This window comes from Meles meles, chromosome 6 (assembly GCF_922984935.1).
Source record: "Meles meles chromosome 6, mMelMel3.1 paternal haplotype, whole genome shotgun sequence".
NCBI classification, from domain to species: domain Eukaryota; kingdom Metazoa; phylum Chordata; class Mammalia; order Carnivora; family Mustelidae; genus Meles; species Meles meles.
In genome coordinates, this window is record NC_060071.1 from 74,972,100 (window position 1) to 74,996,259 (window position 24,160).

Here is a 24,160-nt window from a genome sequence, read left to right on the forward strand (position 1 = left end):
AATCTGATTTTGGAATAGTTCCCATATTCTCCCCAAAAAAACCTTGAGCTCATTTGCTGCCCCAAGTTATTTTATAAGGAACAAATGTTAAATCTCCCAACAACACTCGCCACCTAATACAAAGCTAAGCCAATATTCCAAACAAAGACTGCTTGAATCAGAGAACTACTGCTCCTAAGAGCTCAAAAATAAAATTATATTACCTAGCAGAGTGCAGGCCTGCCTGGTATGTGCCATCTCCTTGGTATCATCAACTCCTTCAATCACTGGACTGCCACCTTGCTTTGTGTAATGAAAGTTATTTGCATTTCCTGCAACAAATGAAAATAAAAGATTTGCAGCCTATGAAGATGCCTTGAATCCTACCCTTATATCCACTCTAAAGCAGAGGCAGTGATAGCCCAGCTAAGTGGACTGCCTGTGGACTCATCACTCATTTTAAATGGGTATCCACTCAAGGCCCATCCTACTTCACCCCTTCCCCATCCCCAGGTTATCGTAAAGCCAACTTCAGACATCCTATCATTTTATTCATAAATATTTTAGTATTAGATAATTTCCTAAAATAAGTTTATGGACGCAGGAATAAATGAAAAACAATACCGGAACATTAAATCTAATACCATATCCGTACCTAATCGCAGCATTTTAAATTCAGGTAACTTTGCTGAAGCACAAAGCTGGTAGAAGATATGATAGTTTCTCTCCTCTTCTGCCTTTGAAATAAGAAGAGTTTTCAATTATAGCATTTCAACCTAAAACTCTGAAAATTCAATCATAACATAAAATTTTTAAAGATTTTAATTATTACTATTATTATTATTATTCATTTGAGAGAGAGACAGAGAAAGACAGAGCCCAAGCAGCAGGAGAAGCAGAGGGAGAAGAAGACCCCCACTGAGCTGGGATCCCAATGCGGGGCCTGATGCCAGGACCTGAAGATCATGACTTGAGCTGAAGGCAGACACTTAACCATCTGAGCCACCCAGGTGCTCCCAGTTTTTTTTTTTAAGATTTATTTATTTGAGAAAGAAAGAGAGCAGGGGGTAGGGCAGAGGGAGAGAATCTCAAGCAGACTCCCCACTGAGCACAGAGCCTAATCAGGTCCCTATCCCACAACCTTGAGATCATGACCTGAGCTGAAATCAAGGGTCAGACACTTAAACTACTGAGCCACCGAGGCACCCCCATACACTGAAATTTTAATATTTAATTATCTCAGTGTAATAAGTTGTCCTTATACCTAAATTTCCCAATATAGATATGATTATTAAAATCTCATGATTTATCAGTCATGTGCCTATATCTATGAATGTGTATCTGTTGGTCACAGTCAACAAAAAATATCTGATAATGGTGCTTTTTGAAGTAGAGAACAGTTTGGTATATGCCGCTGTCATAAGAGATCATTGCCTTTGGGGAAAACTAAAACCCTGTTTTTGAAGTACAGGTATTCCTGCTTTTCTAAAGTTCGCATTACACCACTTCATTTTTGCAAAAGGCCTACATTAGCACCTGTTTTGCTAATCAAAGGAAATCCAAAGAGGCTCTTTTACAGAAAAGCGAAAACTGGTGTTTAGCAGTTACTTTGAGGTGAGCCATTACAGAGGCCGCACTCCCCCAGCAGCGAGCGTGGAACCACCAAACTCTTTACACGGGACCTACACTTAGCATCTTGGCATCGAGCTGCCATAGCTTTGAACTGTGTCTGTGAGCATCTGCGCTTTATCTCTATTTATTCTATGCATCTGCTAGCATATGTCCTAAGGTATCAGAAAAGCCTAAGAGAGGTTATTTTTGGGGTCTGAGGATGCTCAGAATTTTTTCCATATAAATTAATGGTAATTTTTTCTTCACTTCACACCATTTCAGCTTACAGAAGTTTTCATAGAACCAATCTACTTTTGGAAAAAGGGGTAAATGTGTACTCAATATCTTCTCACAGTACCTCTCAGGCTCATGGTCTTCCTAACACTTTAAATGAAAAAGAATATTCTATCTTTGCCATATGTCAGACCAGATCATCTCCTGTGGTTGTTTGTAAGAAATCCACAAATGCACTGCATCATCTACATCATGTTAGTTTATACATTTTAACATTAATAAAATATTTTACAGAACAGAAAATAAATCATGTATAATTTTAACATAATTTCTTGGTACTTCCTGACAGTCCTTTTTCCACATACATACTTTAGAAATGCAGCTGTAATAACACTGTTCATACAAAACTGAATCCTCATACTCCACCACCATATCCTTGAATTCTGCAGTGTATTCAGCTGACTAAATCACAGTGTGGCCTAAAGGTCAGGTCTGATCCCCAAAAGAGGTTTATGTCTAGTAAAGGAGATTTCTTAGCCTTCATTTTTCTATTTAAACAGTACCATATTCTAAGAGAGGAGAAGGAAGAAAAGAGGACAAGGAACTAGGTTCAAACTGTAACTTACTGAAAATATAACCCAATGTCTTCCCTATTAACTAGGAAATATGAGACTTGAGAGTAAACTAGTAACACCTCTTGGAGCACCTGGGTGGCGCAGTCATTTAGGCGTCCAACTCTGGGCTTCAGCTCAGGTCATGATCTCAGGGTCATGGGATGGAGCCCCATGTCAGCTTGCGCTCAGCAGGGAGTCTGCTTGGGATTTTCTCTCTCCCTCTGCCCCTCCCCCCACTTATGCGCACATTCTCTCTCTCTGAAAGAAAAAAATAAAATCCTAAAAAAAAAAAAATAAACTAATAGCACCTCTTTTTTAATTAAGTTACAACAATCTGCAGGAAAAAGTCTAAGCCATTAAACCTAAACCAGCGCCCAGTCCCACAGATTATTAGTCTAATGGGTTTGCCCTGCCTCTGACAGGTACCATTTTATGTATTTCAGCCCAAATGTGGTTTGTAGTAATACTATCATAATATGTCCAAGAGTATCTGCAAATTAAATGCATACCAGCAAGCATGAGCTCTAGAATTATATGGCAATCTAATAAAAATTTATACATGCAGCTGCCGCCTTACCTGGAATACCACTCTGGATTTCTCTAAAAGGTAAGTTCTCATATTGGCACCAATGATTCGGTATCTCTTATCAAAACCAATTTCAATATACTTCCCAAAACGGCTGCTGTTATCATTCCGGGTTGTCTTAGCATTTCCAATGGACTAAGAAGCAAGGGGAAAAAATAGTATCTTAGAAGTACAGTTTACGACATGACATTTACAGAGTCTGTTCAGGGAGAGATAGAACAGAGTATAACACAACACTTAAAACTGATTCTTTTAAGAAAAGAACTGATTTTGCCCCTGCAGATACCAGTGCATGCTTTGCCCAGTGCACAACCACACAGATACCGACTAATAGTTCAGATCTGCCCTCTTATTCTCACACAAATTATCTTCAGGAACAGCAAACCTGAGCCCAGCGGCGGGGAGACTTTCACACCATTTGTGCTATCGGAACACACTCATTCAGTTCAACAAAGAAAGAATCAGATGGGACTGGGGGCTTTAAAAGCACACTAGGGTTTGCGTTTCCCGAAAACCTAGTCTGTTTTATGTAAATGAGCTGGTTAAGGCAAATTAATATTTTTAGGGAAATACTGCTCTGGTGTTGAGTCTCTTTAGCTAAAAGTTTCTGTCCTCTTATCCTGTGACAACAAAGGCCCAGTTGGACTGGTTTTTAGCAGAATCTTAGTAATCACCCATTCAATTCAAACTCATTTTCAGAAACCAGACATAGTAAAATTTGCCCTTGGATTTTGATAGCTGTATCTAACTTGTAAAACATCTGCCATAGAATTCAGAGACTGTAACTTTCTGCTAATTTTTTATATAATTTAAAAAATTAAGATAGTACATATACATATACTACTTGCTAACTTAGGTAACATGCTTCTAGAAATTTTTCTTCCAAGGCAAAGCAAAAAACATGGTGTAGGTAGAGAATCAAGTGTTCATATAATGCATGCATTAAATATTTAATAAAATATTTTATGTAAGATTACCAATTTACTTGTACAAAACCTGAGAGGATCAGGATTAGTAGACTGAAACCATAGCAGAGAGAAAGACATGAAAACACTCTAGAGTGTTAAAAAAGCAATACAAATACAAATGATGAAAACAGTAATAACACAGCCACAAAAAAAATCAACACATCAGATTCTCTGATCAATCAAAGAAGGCGCATTTCACTCTCGGAAACACAGGGCAGGTACTGTCCTATTTTGCTTTGGCAATGAGATCACTGCTATATTTCAGAATAACATTTTAAAGGGAAAAAAATGACAGAAAGCTATCTTCCCAGCAAAGTAATAGGAGTAATCTAGTGTAGCCTAGGACAATTTTACAATACATTTACTTAGATATTCCCCTTCTTAATATGATAAAAAGTACAACACAGATGAAAAAGATGTGGTAACTGTGGCAGTGACAGTGGCACTGTCCTAAGCCCCTTCCCGCCAGCAACTAACAAGCTGGCAAAGAGGGTCCATAGCTTCTCCTCCTTCCCTGACCGCACACCACATTCCTTCCATATGCCATCTCTCGCCTAGCGACTCAGGGTACGTGTCCAAAGGGCTGAGCTGCCAAAACAATACTACCCTTGTGAGAAGCAAGGTCAGGGTTGAAACAGACCCCTTCCCTCTGTCTTTGAGTAAAAGGTATTTAACCATAGAGCAAAGAAGTGTAGAAGGAGTGAATGAAATAGAAGTCTGAAGACTTGGGTATTAGACCAGGCCCTCCCACCAACTTTCCAACATGTAATCCTCTGAGGAGCAGTAGTGTCTCCAAGCGTGAACTGACTAGGATAGATGAGCCCTACGGTCCTTTACAAGACTAGAACTACATGATTATAAGCCTTGAATCTGATAAGGAAAGAAGGTTCTATATATAAACTATACTTTTTGTCCTTTTCTCCTAATTGCTCCCTCTGCCTTCTAAGTACTATATTTTCAACAGGCTTCCCTGATGCTGTTATCATTTTAATTAGCAAGAAATTGTTAATGAAAAAAGGCTTTGCGGGGGTGCCTGGGTGGCTCAGCGGGTTAAAGCCTCTGCCTTAGGCTCAGGTCATGATCCCAGAGTCCTGGGATCGAGCCCCGCGTCGGGCTCTCTGTTCAGCAGGGAGCCTGCTTCCCTTCCTCTCTCTCTGGCTGCCTCTCTGCCTACCTGTGATCTCTGTCTGTCAAATAAATAAATAAAATCTTAAAAAAAAAAAAAGGCTTTGCGGTCTTGATATTACTACTGATTTCAGTGAAGTGTTCAGGGACTTACTCTTCTTTACTAAAAGGAGATGAAAATCTTAAACTACGCTTATTAAAGATGTAAAAGAACTATTAAGACTCACTATGCCCCCCAAGAATCTTTCCCTGTCCCCATCTTAGGATTAAAATTTCCTGGAGGAAAAGGAAAAAAAGAAAACATGATAAAATGAGCAAAAAAGAATCATTTATCTGTGCATCATTCATATTTTGCAAAGGGAGTCTATCTGAGGATGAGGAGGTTCTTTCTAAAGGATCATGTGCAAATCCCATGAACCACTAGGATGTGACATTAACTGTGTGGGATGCTCATTATCCGGGGAGGGGTTTCAGATTGCTGGAGACCCAGCCATGCCATTCTTAACATGGCAGTAAAGGACTCTGATAGAGAAACACAGTCTTGGGGCAAGTTTAATGTTACAGACCTTCTAGGCCACATACTCAATATTTCATCTATGTCTTCTTCCTATGACTGCAAACACTTTGTCACCATTCTTCAGCCACAGATTCCATTTTAATCTTTCAAACTGGGATGCCCTCATTTGTAGTCATTGAGAGTTAGTTCTCTGTCAAATTTTCTTAATCCAAATTTCCACAGAAATACTAAGCGTCTGCCTTCAGCTCAGGTCCTCATCCCAGGGTCCTGGGATCAAGCCCCGCCTTGGGCTTCCTGCTCCGCAGGAAGCCTGTGTCTCCCTCTCCTAGTCCCCCTGCTTGTGTTCCCTTTCTCTCTGTGTCTCTGTCTGTCAAATAAATAAATAAATAAATAAATAAATAAATAAAATCTCTAAAAAAAAACAAAGTAGGATCTATGGCCATTTTAATCTCTCCTACTAACACGAATCTGTTTTGTAGAAAAACCAATGTAGCTATTTTTTGAATGAGAATATAGCAAGGTAATAAAATATTCCAGACATATTCTAGAAGGTTCATCCCAGACTTATATTATTATATGGTCCAGCCTAGAAGAGATGGGATTCCCCGATGCCATCACAATCTAGACTATGATATTCTAACTTTAGGGATTAAGAATGAAATAAACTGCTACCAACTACACAGAATTTGTTGTTGTGACCAAAAGCAGTCAAACCAAAGGTACGAAGCAAAGCAAAACCCTGTTGTTTTCTGACCCAAAACCCAAAACTGGCTCTATGGATTATATTTCCCCAATATTAACAATGGCATCCAGTATTCTATCTGCATCTTAAATTCTTTCAAAATCTTAATATTTGCTTAAAATCTTTACTAGTCTTTCTGGCACACACCTCTGTCATCCCCCACCACCACCCTGTCTGTGCTATTTCAGAAAACTTCTCCAGTTCTCGCTGCACAGTGTACCTAGCCCAGGCAGCCTCATAACTCCCCCAGCACATCCTGTCCTCTTGGTCGTAAGGACAGAGGTCCTCTTGCTCTGGAGGGCAGCCTCGCAGGCTGGGGCACAACATCCTGTTCCCAAGTGTCACACACGGCACTGCAAACCAGGCACAATTACCTCTGGACTGATTATTGCAACAACCACTTGTATCACAGGTGTACCAGGCCAGTTCTAAACTCCGTCTGTGTTTGGGTGACAAATAAGGCTTGACAAAGGGAAAAAACAGGAATAAAAAAATGCTGACTTGAATTTTTAATAACAAAGGTTTTTTTCTCCCTGTCCAAAATAATTTCCCCCCATTAGTAATGAGAATTAGTTTTTTCCATTCAATGGGACTACTTACAAAAATCCGACTTTCCTAAAATTGTATTAATAAACAAATAATTCTCTAGCTACAAATCCTGGAATAATCAAAGTCTCACACAAACAGGTCCACTTTCTTTGGCATGAGCCTTTCCACTTTGTAGACATATTTTGCTTTTGAAAGGACATCCTTCTGTACTTCTTCCTTTCTCAGGAATTTATAGCTACTGAATTTCTTTTTCTCACCTAAAGCTGTGTATTGTACTTCATAGAAACAAGAAGAAAAATGTTTACAAGATCATGATTTAAGCTTGTAGTTCACATCGGGGGGAAAAAAATAGAAACTTACAGCTAAACAGGTTGTACTAAATACAGAAAATGAAATGTGGCAAAGGAATGATAAAATTCATCATGCTTGGGTATAGTGAAGCCTATGAACTTCAGAAATGGGGGGAAATGAGAAACATACTTCTAGTACAGAGATCAATAAATTTCTAGGAGAATAGAAATTTAGAAAATGAAGTACCACTGCCAGTTATTTAGCGGCAACAAGTCAGCAGTAGGTTAAAAATGCAGGATTATAGAATAAAGTAGATGCTTCCATAGTTGGGCTTTACTCAAATGGCTACCTTCCTGACTTTCCACTTTTTGTAGAGCTCTTCCTACTAATACGTGCAAAAGTATTTTCTTACTTTTAGTGGCTGGGCTAGCCCAGAATTTCTGACAGGTGCTGTTTTGATACTTTTTTGAGCAGGTTTCTTAAAAGAATATATTAAGAAGGCCAAGGCCACTGCTGTCTTACCTCCATGATGGGGTTGGAGGCCAAGACCTTCTCCTCAACATTGGCTTCACTGGCAGAACCACTCACGGTTGCAAAGTATCGCATGGCATACTTAGCTGAAACTGTTTTTCCTGCCCCAGACTCTCCACTTACGATGATGGACTGATTTCGTTCATCTCTGTAAAACAAAGAAGAGTGACTAACAGTGCTGCCCGCTCCTGAATGGGCCTAGCAAGCCATCAGCAAGCCATGGTGAATCTCTTCTGGTTCATACATGCAGCAACATGGGAAGGAACATAAGAATGATATTTCCTAATAAAAGTAACTACTTACAAGCTAGCAATGAACAGAGAGGGAGAAGAGAATATCAAGCATCATATTAGGTAGCATCACATCTAAGGATGAATCTGTGTTAGAGGGTCTCTGATATTTGTGTGAACAGATGTCAAGCATATTACTTAATTTCTAGACAATAATTCTGGTATATTACAGTATTGCTGCCAACCACCTCAGAAGAAAAAGGAGCCACAGCAGGGGAATTTAGAAGAAAATCCTATTTAATTAAAATTACAAATTATCTAGTACTTAACAGTCCCTGTATCATGTGTTCCACAAACTCCAGTTCCTACTGAAAGTTTCTTCTCAGGAGAGAAGAAACAGTTCATTTATTTGTTGGCTGACTTCTTAGATATGTCAGAACTCAAAGATTATCTACTATCCCATCTTAAGTTCATTCACACAATGACTCAAAAACTCTTAAGTGATACACTTGTTCACAAAGACTATCATTTCTTTGAGGATAAAAACCTAACTCATCTTTATCTTTAATATCCAGCACCTAGTACAAAGCCTGACACATCCATCACAAATGCTCAATAAATGTGTATTTCTTATAAGTAAAAAGAAATTCAATGAACAACTTAATCCAAGAATAAATATTTCTGCTTATTTCTTTTAAAGATTTTATTTATTTATTTGAGAGAGAGAGTGAGCACTAAGGAGACAAAGCAAGCACAAGAGGCGGGTAGAGGGAGAGGGAGAAATGGGCTCCCCACTCAGAGCTCAACCCCAGGACCCTGGGATCATGACCTGAGCTGAAGGCAGACGCATAACCTACTGAGCCACCCAGGCACCCCTAAATCTCTCTGTTTTGATGACGATTTCTAGTAGGACAGAAGTAGAAAATCCCACTTCTTAAGATGGAACCAGCAATTAACTTTTCATCAAAATAACTGAACAAGGGCCACTTGGGAGGCTCAGTCAGTTAAACATCTGCCTTTGGCTCAGGTCATGGTCCCAGGGTTCTGGGATCAAGCTCCACTTTGAGCTCCCTGCTCAGTGGGGAGTCTGCTTCTCCTTCTCCCACTCCCCTGCTTGTGTTACTTCTCTTACAGTGTCTCTCTGTCAAATAAATAAATAAAATTAAAAAAAAAAAAATTGAACAAGGAATTTTTATAATACCAAAGGTGGTATTATTTGTGCTCTTAATTTATAAAGGGACTGGATCAGGATGACTTCAAAGGTTTTTAGTGGAACTATCCTGTAAGGCCACAAGATGGGGAAGTTATTCTACTACAGAAGATGATCTTTTTGTCTTTTAAAAGAGACTTATTTAGCCAACAAATATTTATCAAATACCTACTACATGTCAAACATTGTATTAAACACTAGGGTTACAAATTAAATAAGCTGTGATTTGTGTCCTCAAGTGGGTAATGGTCTAACAGGAAAGACAGACTATATTTGAGATTATAATACATAGGATGGGGCACTGAAAGGAGGAAGAGGTGATCAGGAAAGGCTCCCTGAAGAAGATACCAGAACAAGGTCTAAAAAGATAACTAGGAAAAAGGAAGCAAGGGATGCTAGAAAGCAAACATTCTAGGAAAAGGAGGTAAGATAAATGAAAGCTCAGATGCATGAGAAGTTAGGAAAGGGCAAATAATTCAGTTTGGCTGGAACAGGGAGTAATGATGGCTAAGACTGTAGAGATGACCAAGAAACTGACCATAGAGTTCTTACATGAGATGTTAAGGAATCTGAAGTTTACCTAAAGGTATTGGAGTGCCATTAAACAGAAAATAAAATAATCCAACTACTAAAAATCACTCTGGCAGCAATGTGTAGTATGAGTGGTGAAGAGTCCAGATGAAAAATTATGGAAGTCTGAACAGAGGTTGTGGCTGTCCTGACAGAGAGAAGTAGAGAGTTTTAAGAGACACCAAAACGGAAGAAGCCACAGTACTTGGCAATAAATTTCCAAAGTAGAAATTCAGGACTTTTTCAAGGAAAGGTTTCTTTCTCCTTTGAGAAATGAGGGTAACTGTCTTATTTTATAGACCTTGAAAAATACAGTGGGAGTATAGCAACTTGTTCCTGACACTCTGACTCCCATGTTGTGGGGAAAAGCACGAGGACCTAGGTGACACTAAGGAACATTTAAGTTTTATAGTACAAGCTGGCACATAATCCCTGTTTTCATGAAACATCATTGAACCTCATACCCACCATCTCATTTTCTTTTTATTTGAATTTCTAGACAGAACTGGACACTCCCATTGCCTCTGTTCATTCATTGCTGATCAAAACCTAAATCATCTAATAAAACAGTTCTCATTGTGGCACCACTCCTTTCTTTTAGTCATTTAAAATGTCCTCAGAATTCGCCTTTTTCTATACATTCATCAAGGTACTGTATCAACAGTTTTTGGATTCCCTTCTACAATATGATTAGAAAAATGACCTTTTCCTAACTCGTGCATGATCAGCTGTCACTGCACCCTGTGTGACACCACTCCTTCCAATAGCAAACGAGGTGGGGAGGTTTCCACTGGTCTGATGAAAATATTAGTGGGAACTTCTATTTAAACTGTACTGTCTTTGAAAGGTTATTTCAAGTCTTAATATCAAAATATTATATTAAAAAATCTAAAAATTCATATAGCTCTTTCCTATAATATAGGGAAGAAGAAAAATATTAAAGGCAATAAGATCAAGGATTGTTCAAATGAGTCAGAGGCTTGTACAACTAAGTACATAAGATATCAAGCACATGCCATATACATTTTCTTTTCTAGGATTTAGGATACCACATACATATGATATCAATCACATGCCATCGAAATTTTCTTTTCTAGCATCTAGGATCAACAGTTTTAAATTTTTTAAAGGACTTTGTTATTTTTTTTATATTTCCTGACTTCTTGGCAGAGAGCCTTCCCATCTTTCCCAAGTTTAGCAGAGCTTCCAATATATAAACAAGCACCAGTCTTCCATTACATAAAAGCTCCTCTGCATCAAGGCTCTAATCCTAGATCTGTCATTTACCAGCTATGCAGCTTTGAGCAACTGCATGACCTCTCTGGTCCACAGTTTTCTCATCTTTAAGGTTAAATAGTACCCAAAGTCCTTCTCAAATTCTAAAGTACTATAATCTAAAAGTCTTAACTCTGGAGTTGTTTTTCAGATGCTGGATGGACAACAGCTTGTAGTCTAAGCCAGGGTAAACTCTTGGGACCAAGGACAATTGGAAGAGGACAGGCCTACAGAGACTCAGATGGTCTTGAGTGGCCATATTTAAAATGAGCAACATTTCTTCTCTGGAGGGCCCCTGAATCTGAGATGACCAAAATCAAATAAATGGCTACAAAGAGTAAAACTGTAAAATAATCAATTCACCTTTTTTTAATTAAATGCAGGAAGTAGAAATCTTTATAAAATAGGTATAGTAGGTACAATTTTAAAATGTTTTTCAGTTCTATGTGGCCATAGGAAGAAATTCCAAAAAGACAATAAGAGTAGACATAAGTAGAGGGGCGCCTGAGTGGCTCAGTGGGTTAAAGCCTCTGCCTTTGGCTCAGGTCATGGTCTCAGGGTCCTGGGATCGAGACCTGTGTCGGGCTCTCTGCTCAGTGGGGAGTCTGCTTCCCCCTTTCTCTCTTTGCCTGCCTCCCTGCCTACTTGTGATCTCTCTCTGTGTCAAATAAACAAATAAAATCTTAAAAAAAAAAAAAAGAGTAGACATAAGTAGAAAAGAAGACAGAGAGACACGAGAGAAGCATAACAGATAATAAAGACACACAACAGGAAAAACAAGAAGGGTAGGATAGAGATGAGGAGAAAACAGACAAAAACATCAGGGATAAAAATTTTGTGGTTTACACTTGCTTATCCCCTACACAAAAATAAACCTAAAATGGATTAAAGACCTAATTTTGAGACCTGAAAACATAAAATTCCTAGAAGAAAACATAGGCAATAATCCCTTTGACATCAGCTGTAAAAACATTTTTCTAGATATGTCTCCTTTGGCAAGGGAAACAAAAGCAGTATTAAACTATTTTTATTTATTAAAAAAGAACTTTTGCACAACAAAACAAAAAAGACAACCTACTGAATGAAGTAAGAGATTTGTAAATGATATATCCAATAAGATATTAATATCAAAACTATTTAAAGAACTTAACACAAGTCAACACCAAAAAACCCCAAATAATTCAATTTTAAAATGGGCAGAAGTCATGAACAAACATTTTCTCAAAGAAGACAACCAGATGGTCAACAGAAACATGAAAAGATGCTCAACACCACTCATCATCAGGGAAATATAAATCAAAACTATAGTGAGCTATCACCTCACACCTGTCAAAATGGCTAAAATAAAAAATGAAGAAATAAGTGTGAGGATGTGGAGAAAAAGGAACCCTTGTGCACCGTTGATGGGAATGCAAGCTGGTGCAGCCACTGTGGAAAACAATATGGAGGTTCCTCAAAAAGTTGAAAATAGAATTACCCTATGATCTAGTAATTCCACTACTAGGTATTTAGCCAAAGAAAATTTTAAAAACTAATTTGAAGAAAGAGAGGGAGAGAGAGTCACTTCTATGCTTACTGTAGCATTATTTATAAAAGCCAAAGTATGGAAGCAACCCAAATGTCCACCCACAGATGAATGAATAAAAAAAATACAGTATATAGTCACAATGATATGTTACTCAGCCATAGGAAAGAATGAGATCTTGCCATTTGCAACAACATGGATAGACCTAGAAGGCATAATGTTAAGTGAAATAAGTCAGTCAAAGAAAGACAAATACCATGATTTCATTCACGTGTGGAATTTAAGAACAAAATGAATGAACAAAGGAAAAAAGACAAACAGAAAAGCATACTTTTAAATACAAAGAACAAACTGGTGGTTACCGGAGGCAAGGTGGGGCAGAGGATGGGTGAAATAAGCGAAGGGGATTAAGAGCACACTTATCCTGATGAGCACTGAGTAAAGTATAGAATTGTTGAATCATTATATTGAAAATTTAAAACTAATCTAACACTGTATGTTAATCGTACTTGAATTAAAAAAATAAAAATTAAAAAATTTTAATGGCTCAAGGTGAATACCAGAGTCTACCCTCTTCTAGTCATTTGAACTGTAAGCTTTATGTGGTTATATATATATATAAATAATAACTTACTGTTCTTTGAAATTTTGCATATCCTATCAGCCAGTATTTATAATCCTTCAAGTGTTCCTGTTCTTTTATTACAAGAAAGTTTTTTCTACTTTTGGGAGGTAGATATCACTTCAAAACCCTGAAAAAAACACATTAAAGAACAGAGATTCTCCACTCTTCATCAAAGCCCGATCAATCTGGACTGTCTTAAGGACACATGAAGAAAAGATTTATGATTTCTGGCTTGGCCAGTTTTCTCAAGGGCCTCTAGAGTAATCCTAAATATCTGCGTACTAGGTGCCTTTGGAGGTAAGCTCTTCTGACCTGTTTTATCAATGGTGGTTCCAGAGGCTCTAATGTGAACTAAAAGCCCCCACCTAAAAATACTGCTTCATTCATTTATTCAACAAACATGTAATGAGCAGTCACAATGTGCCAATCATTTTGTGAAGATAAAAGACTCTGGGATCATAGCCTTTTGAGAGAGACTGAAAATATAGTTAAAATAAAGCACTTCATTACTTCACTCCATTTTAACAAGGAGGTCTACCCAGGATACCATCCAGGATGGAAGTGGTGGGAAATGAGAGGAGGGGATGTCAGGAAATGCTTTCTTAAAAAGGCAATGCTTTCATTGACTTTCACATGATGATTGGGAGAAAACTAGGTTGTATGGGAAGAATGCAATGGGAATGAAACTATGTAGTGGCACCTGAAACCTCAGGAAAAATTTATTCAAGAACAGAATATCCACTCTGGGTTGATGAAAGACAAGAGTTTCACTTTAGTCCATTTCCTTCCTTGGTCTTCAGTCCTTTTTTTCAGTATATCTGTATCTAATTGTTCTGTCCAGCCTTTTCTTATATCTACTCAGTTTTCATTTTACATCAGGTGTATAGAGATTTTCCTTCTGAACTTTATCCTTTAAAAAAAATGTAATCTCTCTAGTTTACCATGGTCATACTGAATATTACTCGTATTTTCTAAGACCATCAACTTGTTCTCTGCAAATTTAATGAGCATACTTTTCAGTCACATCCTAATCACTCAAGACTAAACTAAGTAATACCAACCTCAGGCCTGACTCATATGGAACACAATTTAATATTTCCACCCATGTTGATATTGACTCTCTGATAACCACTGGGTGTTGCTGTTTACCTTAGTTAATTATACAAGCACCTACATCTAATTTTTAGCTTATAAGTGAACATGTGTGCATGAAACAAAAACTCGAGTTTACTTTTTTTCAGGCAATCAATCTAATTGTTTCTCCCTTATCTGAGCCCGTTAAAAAGAGAAAATACTAAGTTCATGTGATATAAAGCTTTCTTCCAATGCCGTGCCTTTACTGTGATTACGTGGCTTCACTTGAGACTCTAATCCCTATCTCTCTTGTTAAGAGCTGTTAAATTTTTCTACATCATTATCACTCATCAAAATCAAGCTGCTATGCTCTGTGTTTTCGTGATTTCCGGTTTTGATGAATCTCAAGAACACTTTTTTTTTTTTAGTTTTTATTTTAATTCCAGTTATTTAACATACAGTGTTATATTAGTTTCAGCTGTACAATACAGTGATTAAACAATTCCGTAATATCATCTGGTGCTCATCACAAGTGCCCTCCTCCACCCCATCACCCATTTCACCCAACCCCTACCCACCTCCCCTCTGGTAACCATCAGTTTGTTCTCTATAGTTAAAGAGTCTGTTTCGTGCTTTGTCAATCTCTCTCTTATTCTTTTCCCTTTGCTTGTTTGTTTTGTTTCTTAAATTCCACATATGAGTGAAAGCATATAGCAATTGTCTTTCTCTGACTTATTTCAATTAGCATTATACTCCCTAGCTCCATCCATTCAAGAAAAGATTTAAATTCTAAAGGTGACATCAGACAATAACTTCACAATGACAATATTTAGTATTATTTTTGAAGTTAAATATTTCCTCTAAAAAGATGTGCAGGCAGACTGGTGAAAGCTGTGCTTTAGAGAGGCAGAGACACTATTCAGGAAATGGAAAGAAATGTTCCCTAGAGATGCATACTAAGGTCAGTCAGTTCCTACTGAGGAACCGCTCACATGGCATTAAGATCCTCTCTGGTCAAACTGACTTCTCTGTGCCATCACTCCAAAGCCTATAAGATTAACATAACGAAGCCATAACAGAAATATGCAGTTACATATGTTTGTGACTTTTATAAACTTGTATTACCCGTATTTTATTCCTTCCACAGCCTTATGGGATAGCTAGTGCCCACTGAGTGCCACATTTATATGTAAAGAATCCTGAAGAGCAAACATATACCAGGCACTAAGCTAGTCTCAAAGTAAAACTTGGGTGGGATCATGAAAAATAAATAAAAATCAGGCAGATGAAGGAGCACAAAAAAGGATATTCTAGACTGAATAAAATGTGGACAAATACAAGTATGCAATGTTAGTTTGAGGGGATAGATGTGTTAAGAAGAGGGGAGTGTATTCATATCTTCTGCCCATTTTTTGATATGATTATCTGTTTTGTGTGTGTTGAGTTTGAGAAGTTCTTTATAGATCCTGGATATCAACCTTTTGTCTGTACTGTCATTTGCAAATATCTTCTCCCATTCCGTGGGTTGCCTTTTTGTTTTGTTGACTGTTTCCTTTGCTGTGGGAATGCAAATTAGTGCAGCCACTTTGGAGAACAGTGTGGAGACTCCTGAAGAAATTAAGAATAGAGCTTCCCGGGGCGCCTGGGTGGCTCAGTGGTTTAAGCCACTGACTTCGGCTCAGGTCATGATCTCAGGGTCCTGGGATCGAGTCCCACATCGGGCTCTCTGCTCAGCAGGGAGCCTGCTTCCCTCTCACTCTCTCTGCCTGCCTCTCTGCCTACTTGTGATCTCTCTCTGTCAAATAAATAAATTTAAAAAAATCTTTAAAAAAAAAAAGAATAGAGCTTCCCTATGACCCTGCAGTTGCACTGCTGGGTATTTACCCCAAAGATACAGATGTAGTGAAAAGAAGGGCCATCTGTACCCCAATGTTTATTGCAGCAATGGCTACGGTCGCCAAACTGTGGAAAGAACCAAGATGCCCTTCAACAGATGAATGGATAAGGAAGATGTGGTACATATACACAATGGAGTATTATGCCTCCATCAGAAAGGATGAATACCCAACTTTTGTAGCAACATGGACGGGACTGGAAGAAATTATGCTGAGCGAAATAAGTCAAGCAGAGAGAGTCAAGTATCATATGGTCTCACTTATTTGTGGAGCATAACAAATAACATGGAGGACATGGGGAGATGGAGAGGAGAGGGAGTTGAGGGAAACTGGAAGGGGAGATGAACCATGAGAGACTATGGACTCTGAAAAACAACCAGAGGGTTTTGAAGGGGTGGGGGGGTGGGGGTGGGAGGTTGAGGAACCAGGTGGTGGGTAATAGGGAGGGCACATACTGCATGGAGCACTGGGTGTGATGCCAAAACAATGAACACTGTTATGCTGTAAATAAACAAATAAACGAATAAAAAAAAAAAAGAGGGGAGTGTAGCTGAAAGAAAGAAAATGAAATGACAAAGGTGAAAAGCTTTGGGGTCTCAAAGCGAGAACCACATCTCCACTTCCAGATGCTGTTCATTAGCATGATAGCCTGACAAGTTATTTTCCTCAGTTTCCTCACCTGTAAAGCAGGGATGATGATTCCTGCTCCCGGGGATGTGAGGAAGATTAGAGGAAACACGCCTGACACCATGCTTGGACACAGCAGGCATCTAAACATAGCAGCTATTAATTAATGTAGGTTAATCCACCTTTATATATCATACATGAGATTCCTCATCATATAGCATATATTACTTCAAGTCTATTTGCATAAATGGAATACTTGGTACCATAGGGCAGCCGAGTCACTGTTGGTAACAGGGGAGCTTTTATAATCTGTACCAGCCCTCAGGCAGGGAGCTCCGGACAGTGATGCACACAGAGACTCCCAGCCATGTGAAAGAAGGAGCCACCCTCAGAAAAGGCCTAGCAGTGAACAGTCAAGAATAATCAACTCGATGAGAGGCTGAAGTGGATGAGAAGAGAATGGAGACATAAAACTCCATAATGATGAAGACTTGATGACAGTAACGCCTATACTGTAATACCATTTTTAAAAGAGTGTATTTTTAACATTTTAATTGAGGTATAGTTGACCTACAATGTTACATTAGTTTCAGGTGTACAACACAGTGACTCAGTAACTCTCTCTGTTATGCTATTCAGAGTGTTTTTATGTTTATCATTTAAGATAATTTTCCCCTTTGAAGTAAGCACAACAGGCATTATTTTCTCCGTGTTATGGAAAATAGTACTATTTACTATTAGTTAGACAGGTTATCTAAGGTTAGAGCAGAGCTCTACAAATGATGTCACATACCGCATCCCCTGGTTTCCAAGAAGAAAGTACAACATGCTCCTTCTGCTCTGCTACACAGCTCTTCTTACCAGTCTGCTCCCCACCAGGAAGAGCAACATGCTTATTAATTAGTCTCCATGGAACAGAAAGGTAACAAATGCACACCACACAACAGCGTAAAGTGTCAAGGTAAACCAGCCAGTAAAACTGTTCCATTGTGTCGGCAATAAAACTGAGACCAAGGCAGACAAGGAGATTTAACCTTGTGTAGTTATTTACTGATGCAGTTGTGATTCATACAGATATCTTTTTCATTACACCAAGGTCATACATGTAAGCATCTAATTTATTTAAAGAAAACCCATAAATGAAACTTAGGAAAAAATTTATTTACCATTCTCAATGGGAAAAAAAATATACCACATTAAAGTATTTAAGAAATACTGGTTTTAAGGAAACAAAAGAAAAAAAGCTTTTGTTTTAAGGAAAATAATAGTCATTTAGTTACCAAAGAGCAGTCAGTTCCAGCATGAGAAAAGACTGATATAATAAGACACAAGAATATAAGAAGAAAAACAGACAGAGCAGCCCATGACATTTTCTCTTCTGTAAGTCAACAAGACTATTAAAGTAAGAGGCCTGACTCTATGAGGACACTGTTCTCTGTAAAGGACATGCTTAAAAAGGAGTCTCGAGTCAAGGATCCTGGTTATTGCTACTCTCATTGGACATATAGCTACTGGGGAAGAAACACTTCCGTCAGCTTTGCTTGGAGGATAGATATCAAAAATAAAACTCCAGGGGCGCCTGGGTGGCTCAGTGGGTTAAAGCCTCTGCCTTCGGCTCAGGTCATGATCCCAGGGTCCTGGGATGGAGCCACACATTGCATCAGGCTCTCTGCTCAGCAGGGAGCCTGCTCCCCCCCTCTCTCTGCCTGCCTCTCTGCCTACTTGTGATCTTTGTCTGTCAAATAAATAAATAAAATCTTTTAAAAAAATAAAAAATAAAAATAAAACTCCAACCCTTCCTCCTCCCATGCTCCCACCTCACATATATAGCCTGCTCTTCCTTCAATATCCTCTGTCTCAGTAAATGGCAACTCCCACCTTTCAGGTGCTTGGACCAAATACCTTGCCACCATCCTGGACTCCTCTCTTTCTCTCATAGCCTCACATAAGCAAGTCTTTGTCCATTCTTTCTTAAAAATACATCCAGAGGGGTACCTGCGTGGCTCTGTCAATTGAGCGTCTGCCCTCAGCTTGGGTCATGATCCCAGGATCCGGGGATCAAGTTCCGCATCAGGCTCCCCCTGCTTGTGCCCTCTCTCTGACAAATAAGTAGATAAAATCTTAAAAAATAAAAATACATCCAGAATCCATCCATTCACTTTTACCTTCTCCATAAATATCTTCTTTAACTAGGTTATCATTATTTCTTGCTTGGATCAATACAAAAATCTCCTAACTAGTCTTCTAGATTCTACCCTCGTCCCAACACCAACTGTTCTTTTAATTTTTGCTTGTTTTCCTAACTAGTTTTGATACTATTTCAAACATGTGGAAAATTGCAAACTAGTAAAATGAACTCCCATATACGCTTTACTCAAATTCACCAATTGTTTAGTTTTTGCCTGTTTGTTTTATTAACGTCTCTGTTTCTTTTATTTTAATATTTTCTGAAATATTTAAGAGTGGGTTACAGACATGATGCCTCTATATAATTTAGAGTAATATACTTCCTCAGAACAGTGACAGGCTTTTATCTATCTATAATAATCAAAATCTGGTATGTAGTATTGATATAGTAGTAGTATTTAGTCTACAGTCTATACTCTAATTTTATCAACCATCCAGCAAGGTTGTTCCCTACATAGTTACCTTTCCTCCCCAGTCACCAAGGATTCAATTCAGAATATTCATTGCACTTAACTAGCATATAATGCTCTTCTCCTTTAATCCTAAACAGTTCCTCAGCCTTTCTTTGACTTTTTTGATCTTCATAATTTTAAAGAGTATATACAGTTATTTTGGAGAATGCCCCTCATTTTCAGTTTTTCTGGTGTTTCCTCCCAATTAGATTTAGGATATGCATTTTGGGCAGCAATCTATGGTCAATTTTTATCATAGTTGCAAGAGCAGGCCATTCCTCTGTTCAAAACTCACACCCAGAGCAGAAGTCAAATTTGCTACAATACCCCACATGGCCTTGTAGTTAATGATCTCTCTGCCTGGAATATTCTTCCTCAGATATGTGAATGATGTGCTCTATCCTTTCCTTCGTGTAATTACTCAAAAGACAGCTTTATTGTTTATGGAAGTAGATAAGTTGATACCAAAGTATATATGGAAAAACAAACATCTAAGGATAGCCAGGAAAATAATGAAAAGGACAAACTATGAGAGGGTTTAATGATACCAAACATTAAAAAATATTATGAAGGGGTGCCTGGGTAGCTCAGTTGATTAAGTGTCTGACTCTTGATCTCAGCTCAGGTCTTGATCTCAGGGTCATGAGTTCAAGCCCCACGTTGGGCTTGAAGCCTATTAAAAAAAAAAAAAATACTACAGAGCCAATATAATTAAAACAGTGTGGTACTGGGACATGAATAGATAAAAGGAGGTGAAAAGAACAGAGAGAAGAAATTGATCCAAAAACATGAGAAAACCTAGGATATGCTAAATGGCATCTGAAAGAACTGGAGCAAAATGGGTTTCTTAATAAATGATGCTGGGATAACCAGGGAGCATTTGGAAAAAGATAAATTTAGATCCATATCTCATATCGTACAAAAGAATAAACTTCAATTGAATCAGGGATCTAAAGGTGCATTATAAAACAATACAAAGACTAGGAGAAAACATGGATGAGGGGTACCTATGTGGCTCAGTCATTAAGCATCTGCCTTCAGCTCAGGTCACAATCCCAGAGTCCTGGGATTGAATCCCACATCAGGCTCCCTGCTCGATGGGAAGCCTGCTTCTCCCTCTCCCCCTCCCCCTGCTTGTGTTCCCTCTCTTGCTGTGTCACTCTCTGTCAAATAAATAAATAAAATCTTTTTAAAAAAGAAAGAAAACGTGGATGAATTTCTCTTTTATCCTGGTATAGGGAAAGGCTTTTAACAATGACTCAAAATCCAGAGCAATTAAAAAAAGACTGATTATTTTGCATGGGAAAAAACCAGCAAAATAGTTTCAAAAGTTTCAAAAAAAAAAAAAAGTTTCAAAAGAAAACTTATAAGTAGGATGGGGAGTATTTGCAATATATACCATAGGCAAAGGGCTAATATCTCTAACGTATTTTTTTAAATTCTTAAAATTGAGGATCAAAGGACTAAAAACACTAGAAAAATTGAAACACACATGAATGGACAGTTTACCACATAAGCAAAGAAACAAATACACCAATAAAAAGTCTCTTAAACACATGTAAAGATGTAAACTCACTCATGTTTAAGGAAATGCAAATGAAAACAACATTAAGATACCACTAGATAGTGAAGAACTAAAAAGAAAGACTACACATTTTTTGTTGATGAGGCTACAGGGAAGCAGGGACTCTTGAACATTTTTGGCAGAAATACAAACCAGTACAAATCTTCTAGAGGTAATTTGGCAATACCTACAAAACTACATTTACACCTAGATTTTGACCTAGCAACGTCAATGGATGTTAAAATTAGTAAAGTGAAAGTATGATGAGAAACAGGATATTTGCGCAGTCTCAAAGTATTTTCCTATAATACACTTACTAATTTCAAAGTTTAAAATAAGTAATTATAGTAGAGAAATCTGGTAGATAGTGCCATAACCAATATATCATACTCAAAGGGTCTATCCAACAAGAAGATCAAACAATTTTAAATATCTATGCCCCTAACGTGGGAGCAGCCAACTATATAAACCAATTAATAACAAAATCAAAGTAACACATCAATAATAATACAATAATAGTAGGGGACTTTAACACTCCCCTCACTGAAATGGACAGATCATCCAAGCAAAAGATCAACAAGGAAATAAAGGCCTTAAATGACACACTGGACCAGATGGACATCACAGATATATTTCATCCCAAAGCAACAGAATACACATTCTTCTCTAGTGCACATGGAACATTCTCCAGAATAGATCACATCCTGGGTCACAAATCAGGTCTCAACCGGTATCAAAAGATTACGATCATTCCCTGCATATTTTCAGACCACAATGCTCTGAAGCTAGAACTCAATCACAAGAGGAAATTTGGAAAGAACCCAAATACATGGAGACTAAACAGCATCCTTCTAAAGAATGAATGGGTCAAGGTCAACCGGGAAATTAAAGAAGAATTGAGAAAATTCATGGAAATAAATGATAATAAAAACACAACGGTTCAAAATCTGTGGGACGCAACAAAGGCAGTCCTGAGAGGAAAATATATAGCGGTATAAGCCTTTCTCAAGAAACAAGAAACATTTCAAGTACACAACCTAACCCTACACCTAAAGGAGCTGGAGAAAGAACAAGAAAGAAACCCTAAACCCAGCAGGAGAAGAGAAATCATGAAGATCAGAGCAGAAATCAATTAAATAGAAACCAAAAAAACAATGGAACAAATCAACGAAACTAGGAGCTGGTTCTTTGAAAGAATTAGTAAGATTGATAAACCCCTGGCCAGACTTATCAAAAAGAAAAGAGAAAGGACCCAAACAAATAAAATCATAAATGAAAGAGGAGAGATCACAACTAACACCAAAGAAATACAGACAATTATAAGAATATACTATGAGCAACTCTACGCCAACAAATTTGACAATCTGGAAGAAATGAATGCATTCCTAGAGACATATAAACTACCACAACTGAACCAGGAAGAAATAGAAAACCTGAACAGGCCCATAACCAGCAAGGAGATTGAAACAGTCATCAAAAATCTCCAAACAAACAAAAGCCCAAGGCCAGACGGCTTCCCAGGAGAATTCTATCAAACATTTAAAGAAGAACTAATTCCTATTCTCCTGAAACTGTTCCAAAAAATAGAAATGGAAGGAAAACTTCCAAACTCATTTTATGAGGCCAGCATCACCTTGATCCCAAAACCAGACAAGGATCCCACCAAAAAAGAGAACTACAGACCAATATCCTTGATGAACACAGATACAAAAATTCTCACCAAAATACTAGCCAATAGGATTCAACAGTACATTAAAAGGATTATTCACCACGACCAAGTGGGATTTATTCCAGGGCTGCAAGTTTGGTTCAACATCTGCAAATCAATCAATGTGATACAATACATTAATAAAAGAAAGAACAAGAACCATATGATACTCTCAATAGATGCTGAAAAAGCATTTGACAAAGTACAGCATCCCTTCCTGATCAAAACTCTTCAAAGTGTAGGAATAAAGGGCACATACCTCAATATTATCAAAGCCATCTATGAAAAACCCACCGCAAATATCATTCTCAATGGAGAAAAACTGGAACGCTAAGGTCAGGAACACGGCAGAGATGTCCATTATCACCACTGCTATTCAACATAGTACTAGAAGTCCTAGCTTCAGCAATCAGACAACAAAAAGAAATTAAAGGCATCCAAATCGGCAAAGAAGAAGTCAAACTATCACTCTTCGCAGATGACATGATACTATATGTGGAAAACCCAAAAGACTCCACTCCAAAACTGCTAGAACTTGTACAGGAATTCAGTAATGTGTCAGGATATAAAATCAATGCACAGAAATCAGTTGCATTTCTCTACACCAACAACAAGACAGAAGAAAGAAAAATTAAGGAGTCAATCCCATTTACAGTTGAACAGAAAACTATAAGATACCTAGGAATAAACCCAACCAAAGAGGCTAAGAATCTATATGCAGAAAACTATAAAGTACTCATGAAAGAAATTGAGGAAGACACAAAGAAATGGAAAAATGTTCCATGCTCCTGGATTGGAAGAATAAATATTGTGAAAATGTCTATGCTACCTAAAGCAATCTACACATTTAATGCAATCCCTATCAAAATACCATCTGTTTTTTTCAACGAAATGGAACAAATAATCCTAAAATTTATATGGAACCAGAAAAGACCTCAAATAGCCAAAGGAATATTGAAAAAGAAAGCCAAAGTTGGTGGCATCACAATTCCGGACTTCAAGCTCTATTACAAAGCTGTCATCATCAAGACAGCATGTTACTGGCACAAAAACAGACACACAGATCAATGGAACAGAATAGAGATCCCAGAAATAGACCCTAAACTCTATGGTCAACTAATCTTTGACAAAGCAGGAAAGAATGTCTAATGGAAAAAAGACAGCCTCTTCAATAAATGGTGCTGGGAACATTGGACAGCCACATGCAGAAAAATGAAATTGGACCACTTCCTTACACCACACACGAAAATAGACTCAAAATGGATGAAGGACCTCAATGTGAGAAAATCCATCAAAATCCTTGAGGAGAACACAGGCAGCAACCTCTTCGACTTCAGCCGCAGCAACATCTTCCTAGGAACATCGCCAAAGGCAAGGGAAGCAAGGGCAAAAATGAACTATTGGGATTTCATCAAGATCAAAAGCTTTTGCACAGCAAAGGAAACAGTTAACAAAACCAAAAGACAACTGA

At 38.0% G+C, this 24,160-nt stretch overlaps 1 protein-coding gene across 7 annotated transcripts in view; it reads right to left on the reverse strand.

Moving 5' to 3' along the window:
• Window positions 1-24,160, reverse strand: part of MYO5A (myosin VA) — a 191,385-nt gene that overhangs the window by 93,500 nt on the left and 73,725 nt on the right. For all 7 annotated transcript variants that reach the window (XM_046008078.1, XM_046008077.1, XM_046008074.1 and 4 more), the window contains exons 5-8: window positions 7,739-7,895; window positions 3,016-3,159; window positions 635-716; window positions 204-311 (exon numbers count right to left, since the gene is read on the reverse strand). In XM_046008078.1, the coding sequence (XP_045864034.1) occupies window positions 204-311; window positions 635-716; window positions 3,016-3,159; window positions 7,739-7,895 (491 nt within the window). The remainder of the gene's footprint in view (window positions 1-203; window positions 312-634; window positions 717-3,015; window positions 3,160-7,738; window positions 7,896-24,160) is intronic.